At 39.0% G+C, this 24,500-nt stretch overlaps 3 protein-coding genes across 3 annotated transcripts; 1 reads left to right on the top strand and 2 right to left on the bottom strand.

Annotated features, from left to right (window-relative positions):
• Window positions 1–5,718: 5,718 nt before the first annotated feature.
• Window positions 5,719–7,296, bottom strand: LOC146479778 (myosin regulatory light polypeptide 9-like). The gene is made up of 2 exons (XM_085110249.1): window positions 6,777–7,296; window positions 5,719–6,153 (listed from the first exon to the last, which is right to left on the bottom strand). Exons 1-2 carry the CDS (start codon window positions 7,194–7,196, stop codon window positions 6,046–6,048), a joined length of 528 nt encoding a protein of 175 aa, XP_084966375.1. The 5' UTR covers window positions 7,197–7,296; the 3' UTR covers window positions 5,719–6,045.
• A 2,204-nt stretch (window positions 7,297–9,500) lies between these two features.
• On the top strand, window positions 9,501–17,282 carry LOC146479777 (uncharacterized). Its single transcript, XM_085110626.1, has 6 exons — window positions 9,501–9,689; window positions 10,898–11,006; window positions 12,738–12,797; window positions 13,276–13,437; window positions 15,099–15,183; window positions 16,376–17,282. The coding sequence occupies exons 1-6, from the start codon at window positions 9,532–9,534 to the stop codon at window positions 16,657–16,659; spliced, it is 858 nt and encodes a 285-aa protein (XP_084966752.1). The 5' UTR covers window positions 9,501–9,531; the 3' UTR covers window positions 16,660–17,282.
• LOC146479776 (zinc finger protein GLIS2-like) lies at window positions 17,257–24,287 on the bottom strand. The gene is made up of 2 exons (XM_085110625.1): window positions 20,269–24,287; window positions 17,257–19,914 (listed from the first exon to the last, which is right to left on the bottom strand). The coding sequence occupies exon 1, from the start codon at window positions 23,123–23,125 to the stop codon at window positions 22,169–22,171; it is 957 nt and encodes a 318-aa protein (XP_084966751.1). The 5' UTR covers window positions 23,126–24,287; the 3' UTR covers window positions 17,257–19,914; window positions 20,269–22,168.
• Window positions 24,288–24,500: the final 213 nt, after the last annotated feature.

Genomic DNA, 24,500 nt, shown 5'->3' with positions numbered 1-24,500 from the left:
GTCGTATACAAAACGTACCGGGCAAGCTTTATGGGAACAATTCAAATCATGTGACCTGGACAATTGACATCTTCAAGAAACAGCAATTGCTAACCTTGACTCCAACCCAGGGTTATTTTTGGGATTGCAGAATTAGTGTCATTGCTTTCGCCTTTGGGTCAGTTCTTTGAGTTAGGTGATAAAAAAAGCAGAGACCCATACAACGTAGAATTACGGTTTAAAGGTTACTATATTTCGGCTGGCCAAACCAGCCTTCTTCAGGTATAATGAAAATTTACATTGGGACACAAATATTTGACAAATATTTGCGCAATAGCGGAACTACGTAAAACTAAATTGATTGACAGTAAATATGAAGCAAATGAAATAATAGTAACAAAAAATAAAAAATAATAAAAGGAAAAAGCTAGTACATTTCTTCGCGAATATTAAGGCCATGTGGAGAGAGTGTTCTGCCTTTTGAGATTAAAAAGGCTTCCCTGGCCTTACGGATTGAGTCTCGGTTAGAGTAGACTTTTTCTATGGGGATTAATTGCATGTCGTTAGCGGTGTGGTTAGGAGCGGTGAGGAAGTGTTCTGCGGCTGTGGTGGGTTTAGATTTAGTGTTAGGGTTATCTATGGTGCGGCGGTGTTCATTAAAGCGGTCTTTTAAGCGTCGTTTAGTCTCTCCTATGCATTGTAAATTACAGCGGTTACATTGGATCATGTAGATTAGATTTTTAGTTTCACAGGTCAGGTTAGATTTGATAGGGCGCGTTTCACCAGTGGAAAAGAAGGTGTAGTTAGTGAGACCATCGGAAATGTATGGGCAAGTGGCGCAATTTTTACCGCAACGATAGGAGCCGGAAGGGAGTTGTGGGTGGGGATTAGTCGAGTTAGAAGAAAGTTTAGCCGAAACCAGTAAGTCACGTAGGTTAGGAGATCGTCTGAAAGCCACAACAGGCAAATTTGGAAAAACCTTTTTGCAGCGGTCAGACGAGTGCAGTAAATGATAATGTTTTTTTATGATGTTGGAGATGTGAGGAAGCGATGGGTTAAAAGTCGTAATAAAAGGAACACGCGTAGGTTTGTTCATGTCTTTAGTTTGTAAAGCGAGTCTGCGTGGGATGTTGGCGGCACGTTGTATTTGTTTAGTGACAAAGTTTCGTTTGTAGCCTCGTTTGAGTAGGTATGTAGTAAGTTGTGCAGTGCGTATATTAAACGTTTCGTCAGTAGAACAAATACGTCGTAAGCGGAGTGCTAGACTGAAAGGAATAGCATTTTTTGTATGCAGGGGATGGCAAGATGAATACAGTAGATGTTGGTGTTTGTCTGTAGGTTTAGTGTACAGGTCAGTGCTGATGTTACCGTCGTTCGTTAAAGAAACATTAACATCAAGGAAAGATACGTTAGTAGAAGAGTGCGAGCTAGTGAATTTAATGGTAGGGTGAATGTTGTTAAGAAAATCGATGAAGATTTTTAAGTTATCCAGACCTTCAGTCCAGATCATAAAAATATCATCAATATAACGAAACCACATGTGAGGGTGAAATAGGGCATTTTTCAAAGCATTCGCTTCGAAATGGCCAAGAAAAAGGTTGGCAAAAGAGGGGGCCATTTTAGTACCCATGGCTGTGCCGTGGATCTGAAGGTAGTGGTTATCGTTACAGTCAACCCAGGTCACGCGTGAACAGAATTTCCAAGAATGAAATGAACATTCGAATTTCTCTTTGTAATGTCCGACGTGTGAATGGAATGTTGGACATTTCTCTAAAAATCGTTCCGAAAAAGACGCATTAACTGAAAAAAAGATTCAAAATACTTGAGAAACAATTGTTATTCTTGAAATATTCAATTTTGCAATGTAAAGAAAAATGCATAGCTTTATCCTGTCAATAAGCTAGGGAAATTTATGCGGGAACTCTGAAATCTCGTTGGCGATGTTCAAAACTGACAGGTTAATTTCAAAACTCCGTTCAAATTTCGAAAATACCGTTCACGCGTGACCTGGGTTGACTGTAAAAGAAAAAATATTCATGGTAAGAATCATGCGAATGAGGTCACAGAGTGTGCCAGTGGGAATGTTACTATGAAGGCGAGTACGGAGGAAATGGTCACAAGCATTAATACCTTCGTTATGTGGAATATTAGTGTATAAAGATGAGACATCAAGTGTGACTAACAATGAATTAGAGGGTAGCTTACCGATGGTAAGAAGTTTGTTAAGGAAGTCATTAGTGTCTTTAACAAAGGATGGTAATTTGTGAACTAAAGGTTGAAGGTGATAGTCGACATCATAAAAAAACATCATAAAACAACATTATCATTTACTGCACTCGTCTGACCGCTGCAAAAAGGTTTTTCCAAATTTGCCTGTTGTGGCTTTCAGACGATCTCCTAACCTACGTGACTTACTGGTTTCGGCTAAACTTTCTTCTAACTCGACTAATCCCCACCCACAACTCCCTTCCGGCTCCTATCGTTGCGGTAAAAATTGCGCCACTTGCCCATACATTTCCGATGGTCTCACTAACTACACCTTCTTTTCCACTGGTGAAACGCACCCTATCAAATCTAACCTGACCTGTGAAACTAAAAATCTAATCTACATGATCCAATGTAACCGCTGTAATTTACAATGCATAGGAGAGACTAAACGACGCTTAAAAGACCGCTTTAATGAACACCGCCGCACCATAGATAACCCTAACACTAAATCTAAACCCACCACAGCCGCAGAACACTTCCTCACCGCTCCTAACCACACCGCTAACGACATGCAATTAATCCCCATAGAAAAAGTCTACTCTAACCGAGACTCAATCCGTAAGGCCAGGGAAGCCTTTTTAATCTCAAAAGGCAGAACACTCTCTCCACATGGCCTTAATATTCGCGAAGAAATGTACTAGCTTTTTCCTTTTATTATTTTTTATTTTTTGTTACTATTATTTCATTTGCTTCATATTTACTGTCAATCAATTTAGTTTTACGTAGTTCCGCTATTGCGCAAATATTTGTCAAATATTTGTGTCCCAATGTAAATTTTCATTATACCTGAAGAAGGCTGGTTTGGCCAGCCGAAATATAGTAACCTTTAAACCGTAATTCTACGTTGTATGGGTCTCTGCTTTTTTTATCATTTGTCTTTGTTAAGCCGATCAGATCAACAATTGATCCAATGTATACCAGCAGGACTATCGTCCACGGTTGTTGCTTGGACTTGACTCATTTTGAGTTAGGGTTAGTTTTGGGTCAGAGTCGGGGATTGGGCGTCGACAACTCAAGTGACAAACCTTCTCATCACACTGCAACACCCTAGAGTAGCTAGGCATACGGTGGTGTGTTTGTTAAGCCAAGAAGAGTTTGCCCTGAAAGGTTCAGTATTTCAAAACTGGCCACCCCCTGACTTGCGCTTAGGGCTTCGTTTTGAAATGGAGCTCTTGAAGGCTTGTACCAACTACTTTCTCCCACTAAGTCCTTATTCTTTGCTTAGACTAACACAAAACGTTCTAGTGTTACTACACCTTTTGCCCTTCATTATCAAGAAATAAATTTTCATTAGCGCGAAAACATTGGTCAATAAAATTAATGTACAATCAGCTTAACCAGGAAATGAAACATTTCAATTTGTGGCAGAGTCATTATGGAGTTTTGCATCGAAAAGAAGATTCATTAAGGCCAATTAGAATAGCGTTTTATCGAAAACAACATTCTTTAGTGCGAATGAAGATTCATTAACCTAGGGTTAACGTTCCATTGCGCGAATAAAATTTCAACTACAAAAAATTTTTAGTTACGTGGTTTCTGACTAATTTCCCAATGGATTTACAGCTATTTCAATTAACGTTATCGGATAAAAATAAAGCTAAAAGACAAGACCGCAAAGTTTTGTGGGATTATTTTTTATGAACAATTTCATCAAAATCATCCCTGCACGTGCAGGTCATTGTACTGCTAATTACAACCTATTGTTTTCTCCAGACATGACTGATTTTGATAAATTTATTCATAAAAATCCCACGTAAACTTTCGGTCTTGTCTTTAAGCTTTTAGCTTTGATCCGACAACGTTAATTGAAATAGCTGTATATGGATGCTTAAATTTAAAAACGATACTGTACATGTGCACACTGGTTGCGCAGTAATGGAGCACAGAGTTCGTCGAAACCGTATCCCAATTGAGCAACGTGAAAGGACAGTTAGGGCGTTTGAAGTTCCCGCGAGAAGAGGAGAAACGTGAACACGATAATTGCCAGAAAATGTGCAGCGTGGTTTAGGTTTATGCAGGCTTACATATACCACGATGTTTGAATGAGGAGTTGATTGAAGAATAGTGCTAAGACTTGCTTGATTGTTACGCTGACTGTATCTATGTTGTTATGAATTTTTTTCCTCGTTGAGAAACATTAAGAAGCGTCTAATGTTTGTTCATTCTCTTAAAAGTTTGTTATTTCCATTAAATTGAACTGATATTTGCATTAATGAACGTTCTTCTCTATGTAAAATGCTTTATTGATGACGCCGAAAATTAAAACGTTTGTCTATTTTCATACAATGATTACACATTCGCTTTAATGATTTAATTTTTAACACTAATGAAAATGTATTTCCTGATAATGAAGGGCAAAAGGTGTAATACTAAAAGCTAACACCAGTTTTCTGAGTCTGCGATATCGAAATGTGAACTACAATGGAAAAAGAAAATTTCACTAAGCGACCAGAAAACATGATGACTGAAGAAGCAGCATTATACTTTGGGATAAACTACGCAAAACAGGAAGGGTCCAGAAGAGACTGGTTTAGTCAGCGCTCATGGGTGTTAACAAGTAAGTACATTAAACAAGACCATTGCTTCATACGGATTGAAACGTCAACAATGATCGGCTCACAGCGAGCGTAAACACATGTAAACACATTCAATCAAATGCTGAACTGGGTAAGGAAATCCCGCCGACACATATCATGAAGCTAAGCGGGCACCAAAACGTCCAACTTGAAGTATTACAAAGTACAGTACAGTACCTTGAACACAGTGATAAATCAGCAAAAAAATGTCAATTATCTTAACCAGTGTTTCTGAAACTCTGACTCAAACAGTGACTGATCTCACCGGGCGAAAGTGTAGCAAGCTCGAGAAAAACGCCAATGAAGTTCTTTGAGTGAGCTGTTATAAGCGGAGGCCGATACACAAGTTTTGTCAACACTCTTACTACCTCGCCGACCATTCAAACCGGTAGTATACTTATTATAGCACCAATTCGTGCGTAAATACCCGGTACGCGCCAACTTTCCATGAAATATAGAGTGGATTTTTTTAAACATTATATAATGAAATTCCCAGGTCCGGCCAGGGGTTTTGGGTATTCGGGTATCTGGGGTCTTTTTTAGTCAGGTACATGTATACGGTATTTTCTTATCAGAATACGGGTATAACAATTATTGTTTCGTTTTCAATGAATTTTATGGTATTTGGTATATAGACACGAGTTTATAGACTCATACATGAATGTTTCTTATGTTAGTTCTCGTGAGTTCGGAAGCTCTGAAATGAAACACCATAGTCAGAAATCCGATAAACAATTTTTTATCGCTGTTTGATCAGATTAGGGGCTCCATAACTTCCCTAAGGCTCTTTGCGCGCCCACTTCGGCTGAAGCGGGCACCAAAACGCGCTCTCGGCGTCCGTTATGATTGGCCAGAGCTTTGGTTTTATGACAGTCAATTGTAAACAGTTCTAATATAATTAAGTAACAATAATAATGTGTAATATTTCTAATGACAAATTAACATGTTCGAATATGATCAAATACGCATTACAATGGTAATAAAATAAAAGCTCGTTAGCTTAAAACTATTATTAACAAGGCAATATTAAAAACAGGACTTATATAAAACTACGGGCTAATTCGGCTTACCAACTATGAATATCAATCAAAACTATATAAAATAACATTAAATCACTAAGTTACAGAAAGTATAAATGAAAATTAACTGGAAGGAATAAATAAAAAGGTAACTCGCTAGGCGACGGGCGGGGAAGGGAGCGGATGACTGATAAGGGTTTTCCTTATTTTTCGCCATTTCCTTCTCCGTATTTTAACAGTTTCACAATGTCTTCGCACTTAAATCGGCCTTCATCATCAGTCAGTGTTCCATGTAGGAAAACTTCATCGACCTGGAGAGAAAAATTTTGGATGTAGTCCGGATGCCCACACTCTACCTCTAGAATATTTTATGAGAAAGTAGGTTAGGTCTGTGAAAAGCCAAGAATGGAATTATCTTGCCAAAAATAGCGTTCCGGGTTTAAAAAAGCATAAAAGACCTATCTGGCATTGTTATCGTGCCAGCATAAAAACTGTCAGCTATATATGCTATAACTTGAATTAATTAAATCCTTTTTCCCTGGTGGGAAATAGGACTTGAATGACAGCTAGCCATAAAGTGCAGTATTGCCAAGAAAATTGAATGTTTATAGAATGAAATAAGTAAAAGATCCTATTTTCTTGAAACCTGTCGTTATAAAACCGTTTTCAATTCCTGAAAAACAACAACAACTATAAACATTTAAAATAGAACCTTGGATCATACTCATGTAAGGTGGATATATTTCATGTTTGCCTCCATTATGAAATGAATTTCGGTCTTAGATATTCTGATGAAATACTAAACTTCGGGTATCGTCAGAAATGTTTGCTTACCGGATTTGAAAGGTTGAAATTTATTTTCAATTTTGAACGCAATTCATCAACTTTCCGGCCTCCTTTTAGGATCGGCAAGGTGGATATTATGAAGTAGTACCTGCTGCTCTGTTAACCTCAGACCCATTGTCATCAGCAACTCCTTGAATTCATCCAGATTTATAACTCCATCGCAGTCCTCGTCAAAGCACGTGAAGGCGCTTCTGATCAAATCTTCAGGGTCTGCAGTACCCATCTTGGAAGCAAACATGGACAAAAATTTGGCGAAGTCGACATTTCCCGGAATCTCGTTCAGCATTTCCCTGACTTGCTTTTCGGTTGGTTTCTGACCCAGCGACACTAGAATTGTCTGCAGATCGTCTTTGCTTATAACCCCATCACGGTCTTGGTCGATAAGATTAAACGCTTCCCGAAGTTGTTTTAGCTGCTCTTTGTCGATGTGAACCGTGGCGTTGGTTCTGAGGCCCAGTCGTCTTGTCCTTCGTCTTGGATGAATTTTACTGCCGTCTGCGTGATACATATTGTTCTAAATCAAAGTGATTGATCCAACACGTGAAATGAAATATTCAGGAGTTCACAGAGTCATAAGAATACGAGTGAAGTAAATTAATTATCTGCGGAAAATCACATTATTGGGACGACGCTAATTCAGCCCATCTGTCTCACTAAGAACTGCGGTTTTTATTGTTGTTTCATTTCTGCAACTACTCGCTTGTAATCCCAAGGGGTTATGGTGAATTCTCCCTAGGACGCAATTATATCAAACTATAATTATAACATTATATTGATATTGAGTGCCCATTAGACAAAACTATCAAGTGTTTCTTTCACTAACAGCTGGGATACTGAGAATCCAATGCAGACTGTATACAATTTACATTGTACGTTGACATTACAATGAGTGTTGCATTCATTATATATATTTAAGATTGACACAGAGCTTTTTCGTGTTCTCGTCGAAGTAATGGGCAGACGTTTTGGAGAAAGAGAAACCGTTGTCAAAACAAGACGTAAGTGTGTTTATACTACAGTTTCGAATTCTTCCATTATTCCAGAAGTGTTTTTATTAATTCTTTATACTGAACCACGGATGAAATGCTTTCTATTTTACTTCCCCACAGAATGACTCTTGGAAAATTTACCGAGTTTCCACAGAGGTTAATTGGAAAAACCATCTTTCAACCAATCTGAGCTTGCTGACTAAAGTCATTTTTTAGCATCGAGCATCTGAAAGAATGAATAAGCGGTTTTCACTTCAGTTTCGAAAATTAACTCGCCTTCACTTTGAACACCTCCTCACTCAGAAAATTAGATGAAAAATCAAAAGAGACAGTGATGTGTTTGTACGAAGGCCACTGCTTTTGAGATTTTCATGGTTAAACAAAACGCTGCTGAAACTTGAGATATGGAATGATACTTTAATATTTAAAGCTTCTCCGTGAAAACTGCAATTCCGAGGAATATAATCTTCTACCCATCCACATTTTTTATTTATTTGGAACTGGTTTGTTTTCATTCTTTAAGTTGAATTAAGGAAACGCGAAATATGGTCAATTTTTTACTACCGAGTTCGTAGTAACTTGCAGTTCAACTTTTTGAGCATGATGGTCCATGTTTGAAAGAATTTGACGGAGCCCTTTCTGACGGAATGAATTCGAGTTCGTCAGGACCGAATTGAGTTATGAAAACAAAAAAACAAACAAAACAAAAAACAAAACAAAAAAAAAACAAAAAAAAAAAAGAAAAAGAAAAAGAAAAAGGCACTGAAGATTAGTCTCAGTCACTTCACATGTGCCCTCTGCTCGTGGAAATATCATTTCAGAAGTAAGAAACCGGTTTTTGGCATGGTGTTTTGATACTAGTCATTGGCACGGAGAGATTCAACATAAGCTTCAAGTATTGTCAGGGGTTTGGGGGGGGGGGGGGGGTGCGTGGATGCTACTGGAGTTCCGAATATAATTGGCATAAAACCTCGTATTTAAGATCAATTCTTGGTTTTCACATGACGTCATAAAAAACTGAAATTCATAACTAAACACAATTTTGGGTTTTTATCTTCATCACATATAAGAAAATCTAAATTTCTATCGGTTTGCTTGTTTTCAGCAGGATAGCATTCTTTGTTTTGAAAATAGAGCAGTTTGAATTTTAGATTTTTGCGCAGTATGTGACAGACTAAACATGTCACGTACATGAAAACATCGATTCGCCTCGTGTTTTTTTTAGGTCTGATCAGCTTACGTGTAATAGAAGCGTTAATGTCAATGTGTGAAAGTTCCGTAGAGAGAAGAAAGGCTTTGAAATAGCCAAGGTAAACTCCAGATGTTTTTGCTGGTTTCCGGCACACAGGGCACCAACATGGCGTCCCATACTAAACTCTGTAATTTTCCGTGGTACATTTTCTCGAATAACTCGATTAGGAGATATCGCACAGCCCTGTAGCTTTCACACGTTGTTTATGTATCACTCCTCTACAACATATCAATTTCTTGACTTTATCCATTGAATGGTTGAGGATTTTATTTTTTCACTTGCGTGACGATGTGTGAGGTGAAAACCACCTATATATCCCAAACCGGCTGACTCTCTATATCCCGAATTTGCTATTCTTTATATCAGTAGTGTAGCATCTAGCAGCTGAGCCAAACACGTGAGACCTTATGAGAGCTGCTACATCGACCCCTTTATATCCCTGTAGAAATCTTAAATATCCTGTACCCCTGAAAATATTTTCCCAGACAATCCCGCGATCCCGTATCCCGCTTTTAGCGCTGCTGGCGCTTGCTTCATTTCAACGCGAGGGACTGGAAAAGACTGTGCGACGCCTGGCAGATCATGAATTTTGCCAGCGTTTAATGGCGGACAAATGTGATGTAGAAGTGATCCTTAAACTCGGAGGCTGTGCAGTCACCCACAAACGAAATTTCGAAACAGTTAAACACGAAGCGATTCAAGCAGCCGCCAAGTTGGTGAAACAGGTTAGAGGGAAATGTATCGTCATTCATGGAGCAGGGTAAGAAAACTCGAAATGATGCACAGAAAATATGCCGTGAATAAAACTATCATAAGCTTACATTTTGCAGTGTTTGTATGGAAGGGGATGTGAAATCATTCCTGTCCAATCTGATTTCTAAAATACTGGTTTTCAAAGTTTGGTGGGTACCTTTCCATTCTTTTCCTTATTTATTTGTTTGTTTTTAATAATCAGTGTTACATAGAGAAGGAAAGTTTTGAGGCAAGGAGCAAAGCTGAGTCTCTAACAGGATATCGATCCCTTGACCCTGTCTGTAGAGTATGGCAGAATTCTGTGAGATCTAGAACAAGGCATTTTACTGCCTTGCACCATATGCAGTATGATCTTCAAAATTACCCACATGTACTGATGCATGCAGGTTGCTACACTGCCTTTAGTATTAAACTTCAGCTGGAGATTCTTAGGGTGCATTCCTCTGGGATGATCCAGATCAGGATCAATGATCCAAGATCACTCGGATCATGGTGCATCAATGGAAGTGAGGAATCCTTGCCCATAGTGGATTCCATTGTCTCTTTGATGCGCTATGATCCGAGTGATCTTGGATCATTGATCCCGATCTGGATCATCCCAAAGGAAAGCACCCTTAGTCCCAGGTCTGAAGGTTCCAGATCTTTATCTCCAATCGACATGTTTGCAAATCCTTCTTCTGTATTGTCCGTTGTCACCATCTCGAATTTCTGTCCTTATAATAATGATTTATTAATGTAGGACCGTAGTCTTTGATGTAGAACTGAATGGTTGTAGTAAAGGTTGTTCAGGAAGTTAATTCAGTAGACTAAATTTGGTGTGCATCGTGATAGCCTACGTGTAGCCGTACCCACCGCCCGTAGGGCTACACGTAGGCTAGCATCGTGGAAACACCAAAATCTTGCATGCATGTCAGCCGTACTCTGTAGACTGGTCCTTGACCTTCCCTTGCACTGTTTGGATGAACCTATCAAGTGACCTAGTTTGCCATGAGTCTCTGATGGGCTGGTTCACTAGAAGATCATGGATTTGATTCCTTGTGGTTGTTGGCTTGTCCTCAGTGCTTGTGGCATGTTGAGCCATGACAAGTTTATCTTTTCATGCATTTCACTATATAAATATTTACACTTAAAAAACTATGTAGCATATTTTAATCTCACATAGGGCCCTTTGTGTCTGGGCTGTATCATTTTTGGTGTTGTTGTTCTAAATAATAGATCCTTTGGGCACTTTCAAGCTCATGAATACGGGACGGCTAATGGTTTCTCAGAGGATCCTTCAAAGGGTCGGATTGGATTTGTGAAGACCAGGCTATCTGTTACCAAGGTATTTATATGTGTAAATCTAAAGTTGCGAACCACATGCTTTAATAATGAGACAAATCTGAGAAAAAATGGAAATTGAACTAAAATTTGACATAAGTCAGCGTTCAGCTGTAGAAACTAAAAACTATATACATAGCAAATTACTGCTTTCAGTAAACGAAATGTTTGAGGCACCTAGGTTTGTAAATTCAGATGTCATCATCATTTAATGTGGCTATCTTTAAGTGTGACAATCCAGTGCACACCAACAAAGATGGTGACTGGTACATTTGCCCATAATTACTTAGAACACTAGAGATGCTGATCATAAAAATACACAGGAGAGTTCTAAAGACTTCATACAGTACGTAGCATACACGAGGTAATCATTAGTACATGGAGGAATTTCACCCCAAAATATGGCTTTCTATGGCTTGTTCGCAGGGTAATGTTGTTACATGTAACTGTACAGCCGCCATCTTTTTGCATAATTATGGTGGATTGAATTAGCTACCATAAATTTCTTCATTAGTCTGGGGAGAAACATTACGTTGGGACCCAAATAGATGTATTCGCCGCTGTCCCACATTACAATTGTATGTTACTGTTTATTTACATTTAGTAACATTTTCTTTTTCTGTTATGAGTTAAATGAATACTTGCCCTAACTCCTCCTGGGGGGTGGGAAGGGGGTTTGGGGGTCAAGTTAAGAGTTCATTTCTCTTAAAGGGAGGAAAAATAGGCAAATTAAATGTGAAATTTTTAAAGATGGTTGTACTCAGCAAACTACATGGGGTTCCCAGAGTAAGTCAAACTCATGTCCCCCTGCTGCACACCTAACATATGCTCTAGGGAGACCCATGTTCCAGGGAGACTCAAGTTACTGTTAGCCATTTTTACTACATGTGTGTATGTAGGTTTTCCCCAGCTACTTGGAATTTTTGCATCAAAAATAATTATTGGTCTCCTGACAGCCACCTGAAAATGGCAATGTTCTTCTTATAATGTGATTTTCAGATTAATTTTGATCTAAATCAGCCATCATATTACAGATTCACTTTACATTTATAGCCTTAGAAGGTTGTCCTGGTATGTTATGGACACCCCTGCTTTCTGAACATATGCAATAATTGATCTTTAATTATTGAAGATTCACCTATGCCTTCTGGATGCCTTAACTTTTCCATTTCTGGTTGCAATCCTGGCTCACACGACTAACACACGCCTTCATACTACTTACTCTGTATATCCTAACACTTATGCAGAACATGTCTCACATATCCCTGTATGAACCTTGAAGGCATAGATTTACTTGAGCTTAATGCAAGTTTCCTTTATCATAAGTTCAGTCAATATTTAGAGCATCTGACCAACCCAGTCTACCTGCCCAGTCTACTTTGACTCCAGTCAAAGATTTAGGGTCAGTTATTAACAGATGGTGTTTTACTTAACCACATTCTAAGCCATTTCCAATTTTGCCGGCAATCATATCTAAACATTGTCCACTGCCGACGGTAACAAGAAGGCTTGCATCCCAGACTCAAGAACTATTCATCTACTTAAAATAAATCACTTGTAAACAGATTTGGAGGTCCACTGATTGTCTTAAGCCACTGAGGGCCTAAGTTAGACTCTGATTAAATAACTGGCCCTTAGAGTTTTTCTCTGGTGACTTTCCCCATTGCCTGTGACAAAAAAAGTCACGCTTAATTAAATACATATTTTATTTTAATTAATGTTTTTGTATATGCAGCTGCACCATATGATTACAGAAGCATTCATTGCAAATGGCATCCCAGCTGTGGGAATTTCAGTAGGTATCACTAGCAATATGTCCTGGGTATTAAGGCTTAGTAGCTAACCAAAATATACAAAAAACACCATCCTCATCATCGTCATCGTCATCATCATCACCATTATCATCACCACCATCTTCATCAGTGAAGGGTGATCTCTGCTTCTGCCTTTGCCAGTCATGCTACACTGTACATCGAGGGATCAAGGGATTAAGTTTGGTTAAAGTTTCCTGTTGTGCCAGTGTATGCAAAAATCATCACCAATTGTGCGTTCATGCTTGTACTTGATCATCCTGTTCTATCAGTCAGTTCAATTGTTCAACAACAAATTTTAATTATATAAAGATGTGATGTCGCAGAAATCATTTGTAACCTCGGGTTTGCAGATGTCCTTTTGTCCGCAGTTGAAATGGGGGTCAACTATCCTCTTGCAGGCTATGCTAGATTCCTTAAAAATATCAAAGTTTTTAATGTCCCTTTTATTTCCCTTCTAAGCCCTGTGGTTCTTGGTGGACAAGTGGAGCTTTGGTCACAAAGGCAGCAGTCCAACCAGTTGTTGAACTGTTGGAAGCTGGGTTTGTGCCTATTCTCCATGGCGACTGTGTTTTGGATAAAGAACAAGGTTGTGCTATTCTTAGTGGAGATAAAATTATTGAGGTAAAACACCTTTCAAAGTTATCATAAACTATATTTCTTGCTTGGAAGAAATGAATGGACTGATCTAACATTAAATTTTAAGATAGCCTTGTGTTTTAACCAACTGAAACCTCTTGTAAGCAGCAGCTACCCAAGATTAGTGTTTTTTTGTTTTGTTTTGTTTTGTTTTATACATAACCATAAAAGCTCTATTTAACCCCCCCCCCCCCTCCCCTCCCATACCAACTTTTTCACATTAGAAAACAAAAGAAAATACCAATAGTCAAAACATTAGCTGGTTTTTCTATAAGGACACTGCATGTACATGTAGGGTCTTATTAAGGACGGTGCCTACATGTACTTTTGTTACTGCGCATCTCAAGATACTGGGGTTTCCTATGGGTGGTACCTACAATACTAATACAGGGATATTTTTGTGCAGTTTAAAACTATGCGGAGAAAGCAGAACCTAGCAAGTGCCCTTGGCATCCAAAAAGAAAATTTAGGGTAACCATGCATTTTTCAGTGATAACAAAGCTTCAGTTATTTTTGGAAAAAAACATACATTGCTTTGTATTTTACCGTTTTTTTAGAATAATTGTCGCTTAATTATGTCTAAAAAATGTGTGGTTACCCCCAATTTTCTTTTTGGATTTCAATAGCCCTTGCTAAGATCTGCTTTACCCGCGTAGTCAGAAACCACACAAAAATACTTCTTTATTAGTAGACACCGTCCTTAATTTGTTACGCATGGACCATTAGTGCCATGCTCTAGTTAGTTGTGTGGTAACGTTTTGAAAAAACTCAAACTGTACAAGTTTATTTCATAACTCATTCATAACTTGATAGTCCACCCTGCTCCACTATCAAAACGTACTTCTTGAGGCCTGAAAATAAAAAAAGAAATAAAGCATTTCTTACATGTAAGTGGTCAGTCTCCATTGTAGGAGAAAATATAGTGGCTTTTTCTAAATTCACAATACATCCACGTTTTCTTAGTTGGCATGTCCAGAAAAGGTTGATGATCACTGCATTTGTCAGAAATGACATCAATGCTTCAATTAGTAATTTTACAGCTCTGGTTGAACGAACACATTTTTACTAGTACTTGAGGAAAATATGTAATGAAGTATGAAATATGTGTATCTGCACTCTTCCCCAATGCCGACTGAAGAGATTTCGTACATACACCAACTAGTCACACTGTAGGACATTAGTGTTTAATCAACACAAACCTAAAAAATACATATCCTGACAATTGCCCTTGATGGGGAGGGAGCAGTCGCCACTTTGGTTATTCTTCTAGCCAATCACAAAACATTTGAATTCGCGAAAATGAAATAACTTATGCGAAAGTGTTTCTAGTACACTTTCGACGACGTACCTTAGAGGAACGGCTGTTTTCCGAGTCTTGTAGGGAGGACTAAACACTAATTTCATTAGTATAAGAATAGGTGCGCTTGCAGGGTGAAATGCAAAAAACAACAACAACAAAAAAAAAAAAGTACGGTGTATGCAGTATGCAGGATGTTTGTCCCATGAATCTAGTTTAATGGCCTTAGCTCCCACGAGTCTCCTGTAGCTCAGCTCGAACTACGTAGTAGCCCGAGTTTGTTCTGTGCCACTCACTGAAAAAAAAAATACATTATTTAAAGAAAAAAGCTATTGTTTTTCTTCAGTAGAAATTAGCTGAAGAACTTCGTCCAGAGAGAGTTGTATTTTTGACGGATGTTGACGGAATTTATAACAAGCCCCCTGATAAGGAAGGTCAGTGAAATAACATAAATTATTTTATTTCATGTTGTTATGCATTCGCTAAAGCGGTGACCAAGGAAAATACGAGAGATTCCGTTTAACCAAACCCGATTATAATCAACCACTGGCTGTAGTTCGAATGTCAGACAATTCGCCCCCCGTCTCACCTCCGATCGTTAGACAATTAGCCCCCAATTTCTACACGTATAGCCTCAAAAAAGAAACACCTATATTACGTTAGGTGTATTCCGTTCTCAGTTTTTCAATCGCGCAAGCAATAAATTAAATGAAGTGTCCACCACGGGTACATTAGTGTATAAGAGTAACAGAGTTTCATCTTTATATCGCAAGATCAGATGTGGGGCTAATCGTCTAGAGGCTGGGGGCGAGTAGTCTGGGACTAATTTTCTGGGGGGCGAGTTGTACTCTCAACCTGTACTCCCTTTACATGGCTTCGGTAAGGCTTTCCTATGGTTACTTTACAAGATTTTAGATTTTTATTTTCTTTCGTATATTCAAATGACTTTTCAAGTGACTCGTATGGAGCTCTTTCTCTCCCGATCACTGGGTTTATTCTGAGGGCCATTAGGTCCTCTTTGGAAATCTGGGGGCCATTTTTTACAAACATTTTTTCTAAAACAGAACCTAAGAATTAACGATAAAAATTGCTTCTTTAAATTAAATATCTTGAGGTGACTGGCAGGAACTTTATGAGTTGCTATGATAAATTGTTAGTGTAACGCTTCCAGGCGTGTTGTGCAGAATAATGATAATAATGATATAACCATGTTCGAAAAAAGGGATTCAATTGTCAAATCCTTTTGTAAATGGAACAAAGCCTTCCTTGGTGAAATTTCACTTATTTGTGCGCCATGCCACCTTATGCGCCAATTTAGTTTCTATTTGTCGCCATTCCTAGAATAAACCCCGCGATAACGAGACAGGTCTGTGCGCGCCTCATACGCATCGTTTGTGTGTCTGTGTGTTTGTAGTAAAATGGTTACGCAATATCTATTACCACATTTTACACCAGAACAGGTCAAAAAACATACTCTTTGGGGTGGTACACATATAGTAGGACCTTCCCCTCCCCCCAGGGGAGTGCGGCCTGGTTCAAGAAAGTTGTTAAATCCCCGTCCCAAGACCAGGTTTCCCAGCCCGATTTCCCTTGGACACTCAGTAATTCCACCCGCTTTTCTCTTAGATGCAACTTTACTGAGGAAAGTTATCGTTAAATCAGATGGGGAAATGACTTCTGCCATAGCAACATCCGTTCTGAAACACGACGTCACGGGCGGAGTTCGTGAGAAGCTTCAAACGGCGTCAAACATAATTCGTATTTCTGAGAGAAAGACACGCGTTTTCGTCACAAATATAATGTCCGAGGGTAGCGCGTATTCCGTAAGTGTTCTGGGTGCTCTGGAAGGAAATGGCACAGAAATTATTGAAGAAACTGATGGGAATCTTGATCCGCTTGAACATCAATGATAGCCGGCGATGATTCAGGCCAGTAAAATGACAACTTGGATGAATTTATTAGATAATTGATGTTTACTTAGGCCGCGTTACTGAAACGAGAGCCGAGGGAAAGAAAAAAAGAAGAAGAAGCAAAAGAAATGATTTGAAGCTGAGTTAAAGTCTTAGTAAGTTCGCTTGAAATACGACAGCCCCTACAAATTACCAAGAAATAACAGTTGTGATTCAGTATTTTGATCGTGTCGTGTTGAAAATTGCCTTCATAAATGATTCAGCTATTTCGTATGCGTGATTTTAAGGTGATTTTAAGAGCTTTCGGTTACCTAGAGAACGAACATCTTCTTTAGCCCAATACTAGCTGATCACGAAACTTGCTTCTGAACCAGTAGTGAATAGTAAATGGCCAGTAACGCCTAAAAGGGGGACGAACGAGCGATTTAAGACAAACCATGATAATGCATTCTTCAACAGTCTGGGAATAACTTACATTTACGAGAAGACATCTTTTCAATTAAATTGTGCTGTCATCAGGAACTTTTACAGCAAAGTAAGGGTGAGGGCTACTCTGTTTACAGTCGGGTTTTTTCCTTCGTAATTTGTTAAAAAGGAAAAAAAAAAAAAAAAAAAAAGACAAACGAGCGTGAGCAGCCCTCACCAGAGAAGCTTCTCGAAGAAGATGAAAAGATGCCGAACAGTTTCTCTTTGTTTGTCAGTCACGTGCGTAGAAGCCACATGGTTTCCGTGGTTACAACGCCAGTCGAACGATATTTTCTTAGTGCATGCAATTAATAGGCCAAGGCCAATATTATGTTTCGCTTTTGTTGAGACGCAGCTGGTACAATCGTTTTTATAAGTCCTCTGGTACCGGACTAAAAAAAAAAAAATAAATAAATAGCTACTTTGTGAAAGGATAATAAATTAGTTACCTCCAAAAAAAAGGACTCTGTAACGTTGTCTTTTTTTGTTTGTTTGTTTGTTTGTGTTCGGATTTGTCAATGACTCGTTTGTAAAAGCTTCGAAGTCATATTTTGAATTGACGAGCTTCTCTGTTGACATAAGATATATCAGTTGCATTGACACACAAAAGACGATTACAGACGTATTGTGTGTTTTTCAATACAACGCTTTTAAAATTTTTCCTTGGAGATTTAAATTGACATTTTCGATTAAAAACACGTGTGCAAAAAGACCAAAAAAATAGCAAAGATGCAGGCTTTTACGATCGCAATAATGCTACAACAATATCGTGTAAAGTCATACAGTAATGAATAGTTTAATTATTTTACTTTTCTCTCCAGATATGGGATCTCGTTACAATTTAAGTGATCTCGCTGTCTAAGGGCTTATACTGGCCCTATGAATTACTATCAATAGTCCTCCTATCATGGAACTAATGATTATTTAACAAATCTCTTCTTTTTTTAAATCCTCCGACATTTTTCTTTCTCTTGTTTAGTGTTTTTGGCCGGCGTTGCCTAGTGTTTTCTGTTGTGGTTTTCTACGGTGTTAGTCGGTGTTTTTACTTCTTTAACCTGATTCAAAAACTTACAACATGTTATGCGTCTATGTTACCCGGCATCAACCTTTGGAGAATACATGTGGTGTTGCGCAAAAAGTTGCCGTTTGTTAAACAACACCGTTGTTCATTTGTCCATCCCATCCTCTTATGATTATTGTAATGTAGGTCGCGTATGTTTTCATTGAAATTGCATGAGCGTGCCGTGTGAGAGTACTTAGCACGCACATGGTGCTAGGTCTGTGCACGGGCAGCTTCTACATTATAACAAAATAGTTTTTTTTTTCCAAATACCAAAAGAAAAATTTCACTACTAGAATAGCGTGGCTATAACCTAAAATTTATAAGAAGATTTAATTCTTCAAGTGGAGTGGATTGTTTTTATTGAAAGAATTCAGCTCCCCTTCAGAAAGAATTTGCAAAACTAAACACAGTGTCGATACAATCGTGCCGCGAAGCCGTACCGTGCGCTCGTAAACAAAGAATAACTCGCTTTCTTGTAAATTGAAGCGAATTTCCCAACGAAGGTCAGTAAGTCCAGCTGCTGTATTTGTTAATGAAACACTTCGTTTAATGTTTAGTATCTTTATATGTTATGGTTGGTTGAAATTGACCAACTGAGCAAATTTCATTGAAGCGTTTATGTATCTCAAGTTTAATCATAGTTGGTCAGTTAGCCTTTAAATTTTATTATAGTATGATTAAGGTTCATACATCACTTACTTAACAGAAAATTACACCAACACTTTAACCCGTCACTAGGGCAGTTTATACGAGAGAAATTAAGCCGCGAAGTACGCCAAAAATTTGCTGTTTAGGCGAAGGCTACGCTAAGCCAAGGCGTGACTTAGCGAAGCCGCCACCTAAACGACATTTGTCGACGTATTAATTCAATAAGTTCCCGACTTAGCTAACCCGCGGCCTATTTGCCACGTTTAAAACGTCCCCAATATCGCACGACGGAAAAGTTTTTGTCGGGCAACACGTGCGCGCGGACGATTTTCTACGCAATTTCCGCGCTACGGGCAGCACGTTGCAATTTTTTGGAAGTTGTTTTTGTTTTCAAAAATTAGTTAAATACGGGCCTTTATTGTCTTTATTTGCGCTATTATGAGCGCCATTTATACGGGAGAAAATAAGACACGTCTTATTTTCTCTCCTACAAATGGCCCTAATGTTCCATGGCAATAGAACATGCAGATCTTGACAAGAAAAATATAATCGTCTTTTGTTCTGAGACGGCATTATGGCTTTACGGTGACAGCGACTGAGTATTGTGATTGTTGTTGTGAGAAAGGAAAACGTTTTTGAGCAAATTTGCTTTGATTTATTCAGCATGCCCCTATTGTTCATAGAATGGATAACTTCATCCCGCGAATAAGTCGCTATCCAGCGGGCAAAATGTATTAGTTTGTGTACATTTTAACCGCTGGATACAGTTACCCGCTCTTTGAACAACCAGGCTTGATTAAATTTTGGAAAAGATCTGTTTGTTGAAGGACCCTTCTGGACGGATTCGCTTTTGTGTCAGGAAAACGGAAAGTTTGTTTGCATTTTCATACTGCGTTCACAGAAAAAAGCATAAAAAGCGCAAGCTTTCGAAAATAGCCCCCAGAGTGAAGGCTTTTGGCAATGCATACAGGTAATACAAACTTAAACGTTTGAGAATGACTGATTGGGTGATAGTAAATGTTTGCAAGTTAAATCGTGTGTTTTTGCATTCATTTCGTTTTCGTGGAGACAGTAGGGACCTTACGAAAACACCACGGCGACGGCGACGACAACGCCAGAAAACGCAACAATCGCTCTGCACGTGCGTTTTACATTTTGATACATTTCTTTGTCGTTCCCTGCAAAACAACAACGTGAAATGACCAATTTCAACGTTTTGCGGAGAACGTGAACACACGACAGTGAATGTTTCATTCTCTTCCTTAACTTGAACGGTACTCCTACCAATTTGGTTCCTGGATAGTTTGTCGTTTGTGTACAAGTTGAATGAGTTAAAGCAATCGCGAAGTAGCACAAATGAAATAAAGTTATACTTTCAAATGACGTTTTCGTTGGCGTCACCGTCTTGCATTCGTTTAGTCCCTATTTAAAACGAGCTGAGAACGCCGGGTCATGAGGACTCAGAACTTTTGTTCCGCCTTGAATGAAAACACGAACTTTTGAAAATACCGCATACATGTGGTGTGTGCCTAAGGAAGAAATAACGGGCGGATTTTACACAGACTTTTAAAACGAAAAAAAATAGTTTGGCAAAATCGAAAGTTTTGTGATTTTATTTCATTCTTGCACGCTTTCTCGAGTAAATAGGAAACGCCAACGGGAACGCCACTTGAAAAACTAACGAATGTGTAGTTTTATCAGCTGAGTTTGATAACGTAAATTGGCCACAGTGGAGAGATACAAAAGCTTTTTGTATCTCTTTGCAAAGAACAATTTATCTTATCAGCTCAGTTGATCAAAATCAAGTATTCGTTTTCAATCCCCAGCGACGCAGCACCACAGTTTCTTTAGAAAAAGAGACCCTTTATCTATTTGAAAATATACATTACGTTGTTTGAACTACTTCGCAATTCTAATTCGTTCAACTTGTGGCCGAACTACCCTGGAACTGAATTGCTAGGAGCGTCGTTTAAATTAGAAAGAGAACGAAAAATTCACTTCCTTGTGCTGAAGACCTCCGTATTACTTTGAATTTAGTAACTTCCCATTGTTGTTTTGCAGGGAAAGGCAAAGAAATAGAGTAAAAGTTATAGCGCATTTGAAGGGCCAATGTTTGACTCATTAATAAAACCTTTAATTTTCAGACGTTCTAATTGCCGTCGCCGTAGTAGTGGCTAAAAGTTCTCTAATAAGTGTTCTCAAAAGCATGAAAAAGAGAAGAACTTACTTTTTTATAGTTACTTAGTAGTGCGGCACTAAATTTAGGGTTTGGTCGTCTTAAAATTGCCCGGCTTCGTAAGTAGCACTTTGAAATTGCCTTTCACAGTTTTTTAAGCGCGTTTTGAAGTATGAAAGGTATCTGACATTTACTGCACATCAAGTTTGCCTCTTTACTAGTAAAAGCAACGTTTCAGAGCACCTGTACATTTGATAACGCTCAAAGCCTTGGCAATCGGCCTTTGCCACCTGTTAATAACATTGGTATATCAAAGATTAGTGATGTTGAAAGGCAATTTCCCGCGCAGTGTTTACATGTAAATTTGTGTACAAATTTAAGGAGAGTAGTTTTAATCCTCATTGTAAAAACGTACAGATCAAAAGCGCCGTAGTTTTACAGGACTCTACTTCTAAAATATATATATTCAAATGATTCGCGTATGATTATATCGATGCACGCACCTATTCTCTCCTTAACAATTAGGTTGACGTTTTGATCGACAGATAGTTGGCATAGGCAAAGTCGGGCGCCAACTATCAAAGTCGATAAAAAGCAAGAGCGAGCTGGCATATCCCAGTGACAGCAACAAACAGCAAATGAATTGCTAAGAATGGTTTAGATTTCAGCTCCTTGTTTTGTGAGTTCAGCCATTTCCCTTACGTGCGCCGTTCCAGAGAAGCCTGTCAAAAATTATATCGCCCTTGCACAGCCAATCAAATTGGGACTTTGTCTAATAGTCGTTCACTAGATTATGCTAATAATGCATACATCCATGTATGCTAGTGGCCAATCAGCTGTTTCTCTTCGGGCTTAACTATTTCTAATGTCGCTGGGAGGCAAACTTTAGATCATCGAATTAACTAGATATTTTTGTTTTGTAAATAACACTGAGTCGCAGTTTCATTCAACAAGGAAATTATTCCATCGAAACATAACATTAAGAAAGGCCTGTTCTTCAGTTGGAAGATAGACGTTTAATAAAAAAGCATTTTGTACATCCATATCTCTTTAAATTGCTGCGCTTTGTGACAGTCTCTAGTAACTGTAAATAGTTTCATACAGTGATGTACGCCTCAGGATTGACCTAAATAAAGTATCTTTCTTGTCTTTCGTTTTCATTCGAAGCGACTCGTTCCACCGCAGAAAATAGCACTTTCTTCGTGGATCTTCATGTGCTTCCTTAACGAGCCTGGGTCTGAATAGCGATTCTTGCATCCTTTAATACTGCACAAGTACGGTTTGTCCGAGCTATGCACATGTGAGTGCTTTTTTCTGTCGCTTGAGTTCCCAAAGCGTCTTTCGCATCCTGGAAAGTCGCACTGAAAAGGCTTTTCTCCTGTGTGGGTTCTCTTGTGTATCTTCATGTTCTCGGGGCGGGAGAAGCGCTTTCCGCATCCCGGATACAAACACTGGAATGGCTTCTCACCGGTGTGAACGCGTAGATGGTTAATCAACCGATACCTTTCCTTGAATGGCAGTCCATTTCTGGCACAGCCCTTCCAACGACAGATGTGCCTATCGGTGAGGTCTTTGTAGACGTGAAGATCACAAACGTGGTCAACCAAGTCTTGCAGGCGACTAAAGCTTTTGTCGCATAGCACGCCACTTTGCATACCGGGGTACTGAATAATCCACGAGCATTTACGGATTTGTGGTTGGGGCAAGCGGAGACCATAGCACACCTCTGGAGACATAGGACTTGGTCCAACGCCCAGAGGATTGTAGCTGCCCACGAAGGGACTCTGCAAACCACCCCCGTCCAAGAACGGTCTCCGGGGGAACATAGCGTTGTTCAACTCGTCGAAATCTCTGTGTGGCGCGGTGTGAAAGATGTGGCTGTCTTGCTGAATGGTAGAGATATGGGAAGCTACGTTGAAAACCTCCGGGCGATTGTTGAAATGGAGAAGACCGTTGTGCGGAGTAGCGCCACAAAACGCGTACGACTGAGGTCTTGATAAGGGCGATCCTAAACGCGCGTCTGAGTGACTCAGGAAGTCGAGGCAAGGCATTTCTGGTGAAAATTCCTGAGTGATTGCAGACCGGTTCGGGTAGAGTGTGCTATAGCAAGACATATGTGAAGCCTATCGAAGAATAGGTTTAAACCTCACGAGCCAGCGTGACTTTTATTGCCCCAACATACAATGGACTCTTGCTCATAATAAATATCCCATTGTTAAATCATACCGCGAGCTGTCTCGAGAATTGTAGGATTTCTTATCTGACATGTAAATCTTTCAATGCGTTTAAAGCCTTGGTAAATGGATCTATCACTGTCAGTGAACAGTTTAATAGCCCTTTTTTGCTATGATAATTTGCAAAGGTGAAGAAAAGATAATACGTTTTCAAAGTATAGTACCTGTGAAATGAACGAACGTCCTTGTGCAGGTATCTATATGGGACAATTGCAAACAGCACACCTCAAAACGTCCGTTATTTTTACGAAGTGCAGAAACGCAAATTGTTCAAACTTAGCATGTTACATTTTCCGCGCGCCAAATGGTAATAGATGCAACAGCTGTAGTTTATTGCGTCGGCTTTATTTGTGTTCTAACAGGCATTTAGTAAATGGTACTTTTAAAATATTTTTACATTTTCTCTTTGTGGGTTATATCTTTCATCGAACTATAGCCATTTGCGGTGCGTGATAACTAATACTTAAACCTATGCGAAAAAAAGAAACGTTAAAGAAGCTAATGTAAGAGAGCCTAAGTTTGCTTCATAAATCGCCAAGCGCGGTTCAATGTTATTTCCAAATAACTAAAGTAGCCTCTCCACGCTCACGGCTGTCTGTGAAATATTTCTCTGGTCGGATGTTGGTCCTATAAGACAAGTTCTCACACCTGCTTCTATTAAATGGGGCAATGGTTCTTTCTATTCGCAAATTAACGACAGGCTTCGAATAACAGCTGCTAATTCGAATGCGCGGTGGGACGTTTTTTTCTCAGACCCTACCTTCTATTTCTGGCGATTATGTAAAACTTTCATTTAATGGAGAAAATGAGGTATTATCATCACATTGAACTCGCATTATCATCAAGTTGAACTCGCGGTTTCTTCTTTTCTTTTTGAGGCATATTTCCTTTCGTCTTTCTGTCTTTCTTTGCTGTGTAAATGAAATTCTACGTCGCTTCTCGCAGAAATGGCTTATTGTGGATCGTGACTTCTATTAAAGTGATTAAACTTCGCTTTGCCTTCAAATGTAAGTGTCTATTTCTAAACCTCTCACATAAAGGGAATGATTTGACGCTTCTAAAGAATAAATTAGCTTTAATTGTCGTCGGCAAAATTCACTGATATATTAAATACCATTTGCATTTACGATCGATATTTAAATTTAGAGATAAAGCCGTTCTTAATGTGGCTAAATGTAATTTTGACAAAGTTAGGCTCGAGCCGACGCGGTCAGCGGTCTTGTTTGTGGCATTGCGTAACCTTACGGGCTATTCC

This window comes from Pavona decussata, unplaced genomic scaffold (assembly GCF_977016875.1).
Source record: "Pavona decussata unplaced genomic scaffold, jaPavDecu1.1 SCAFFOLD_58, whole genome shotgun sequence".
Classification (NCBI taxonomy): Eukaryota; Metazoa; Cnidaria; class Anthozoa; order Scleractinia; family Agariciidae; genus Pavona; species Pavona decussata.
The sequence above is the reverse complement of the archived record's forward strand: the minus strand, read 5'-3'. Positions and strand labels throughout refer to the sequence as shown.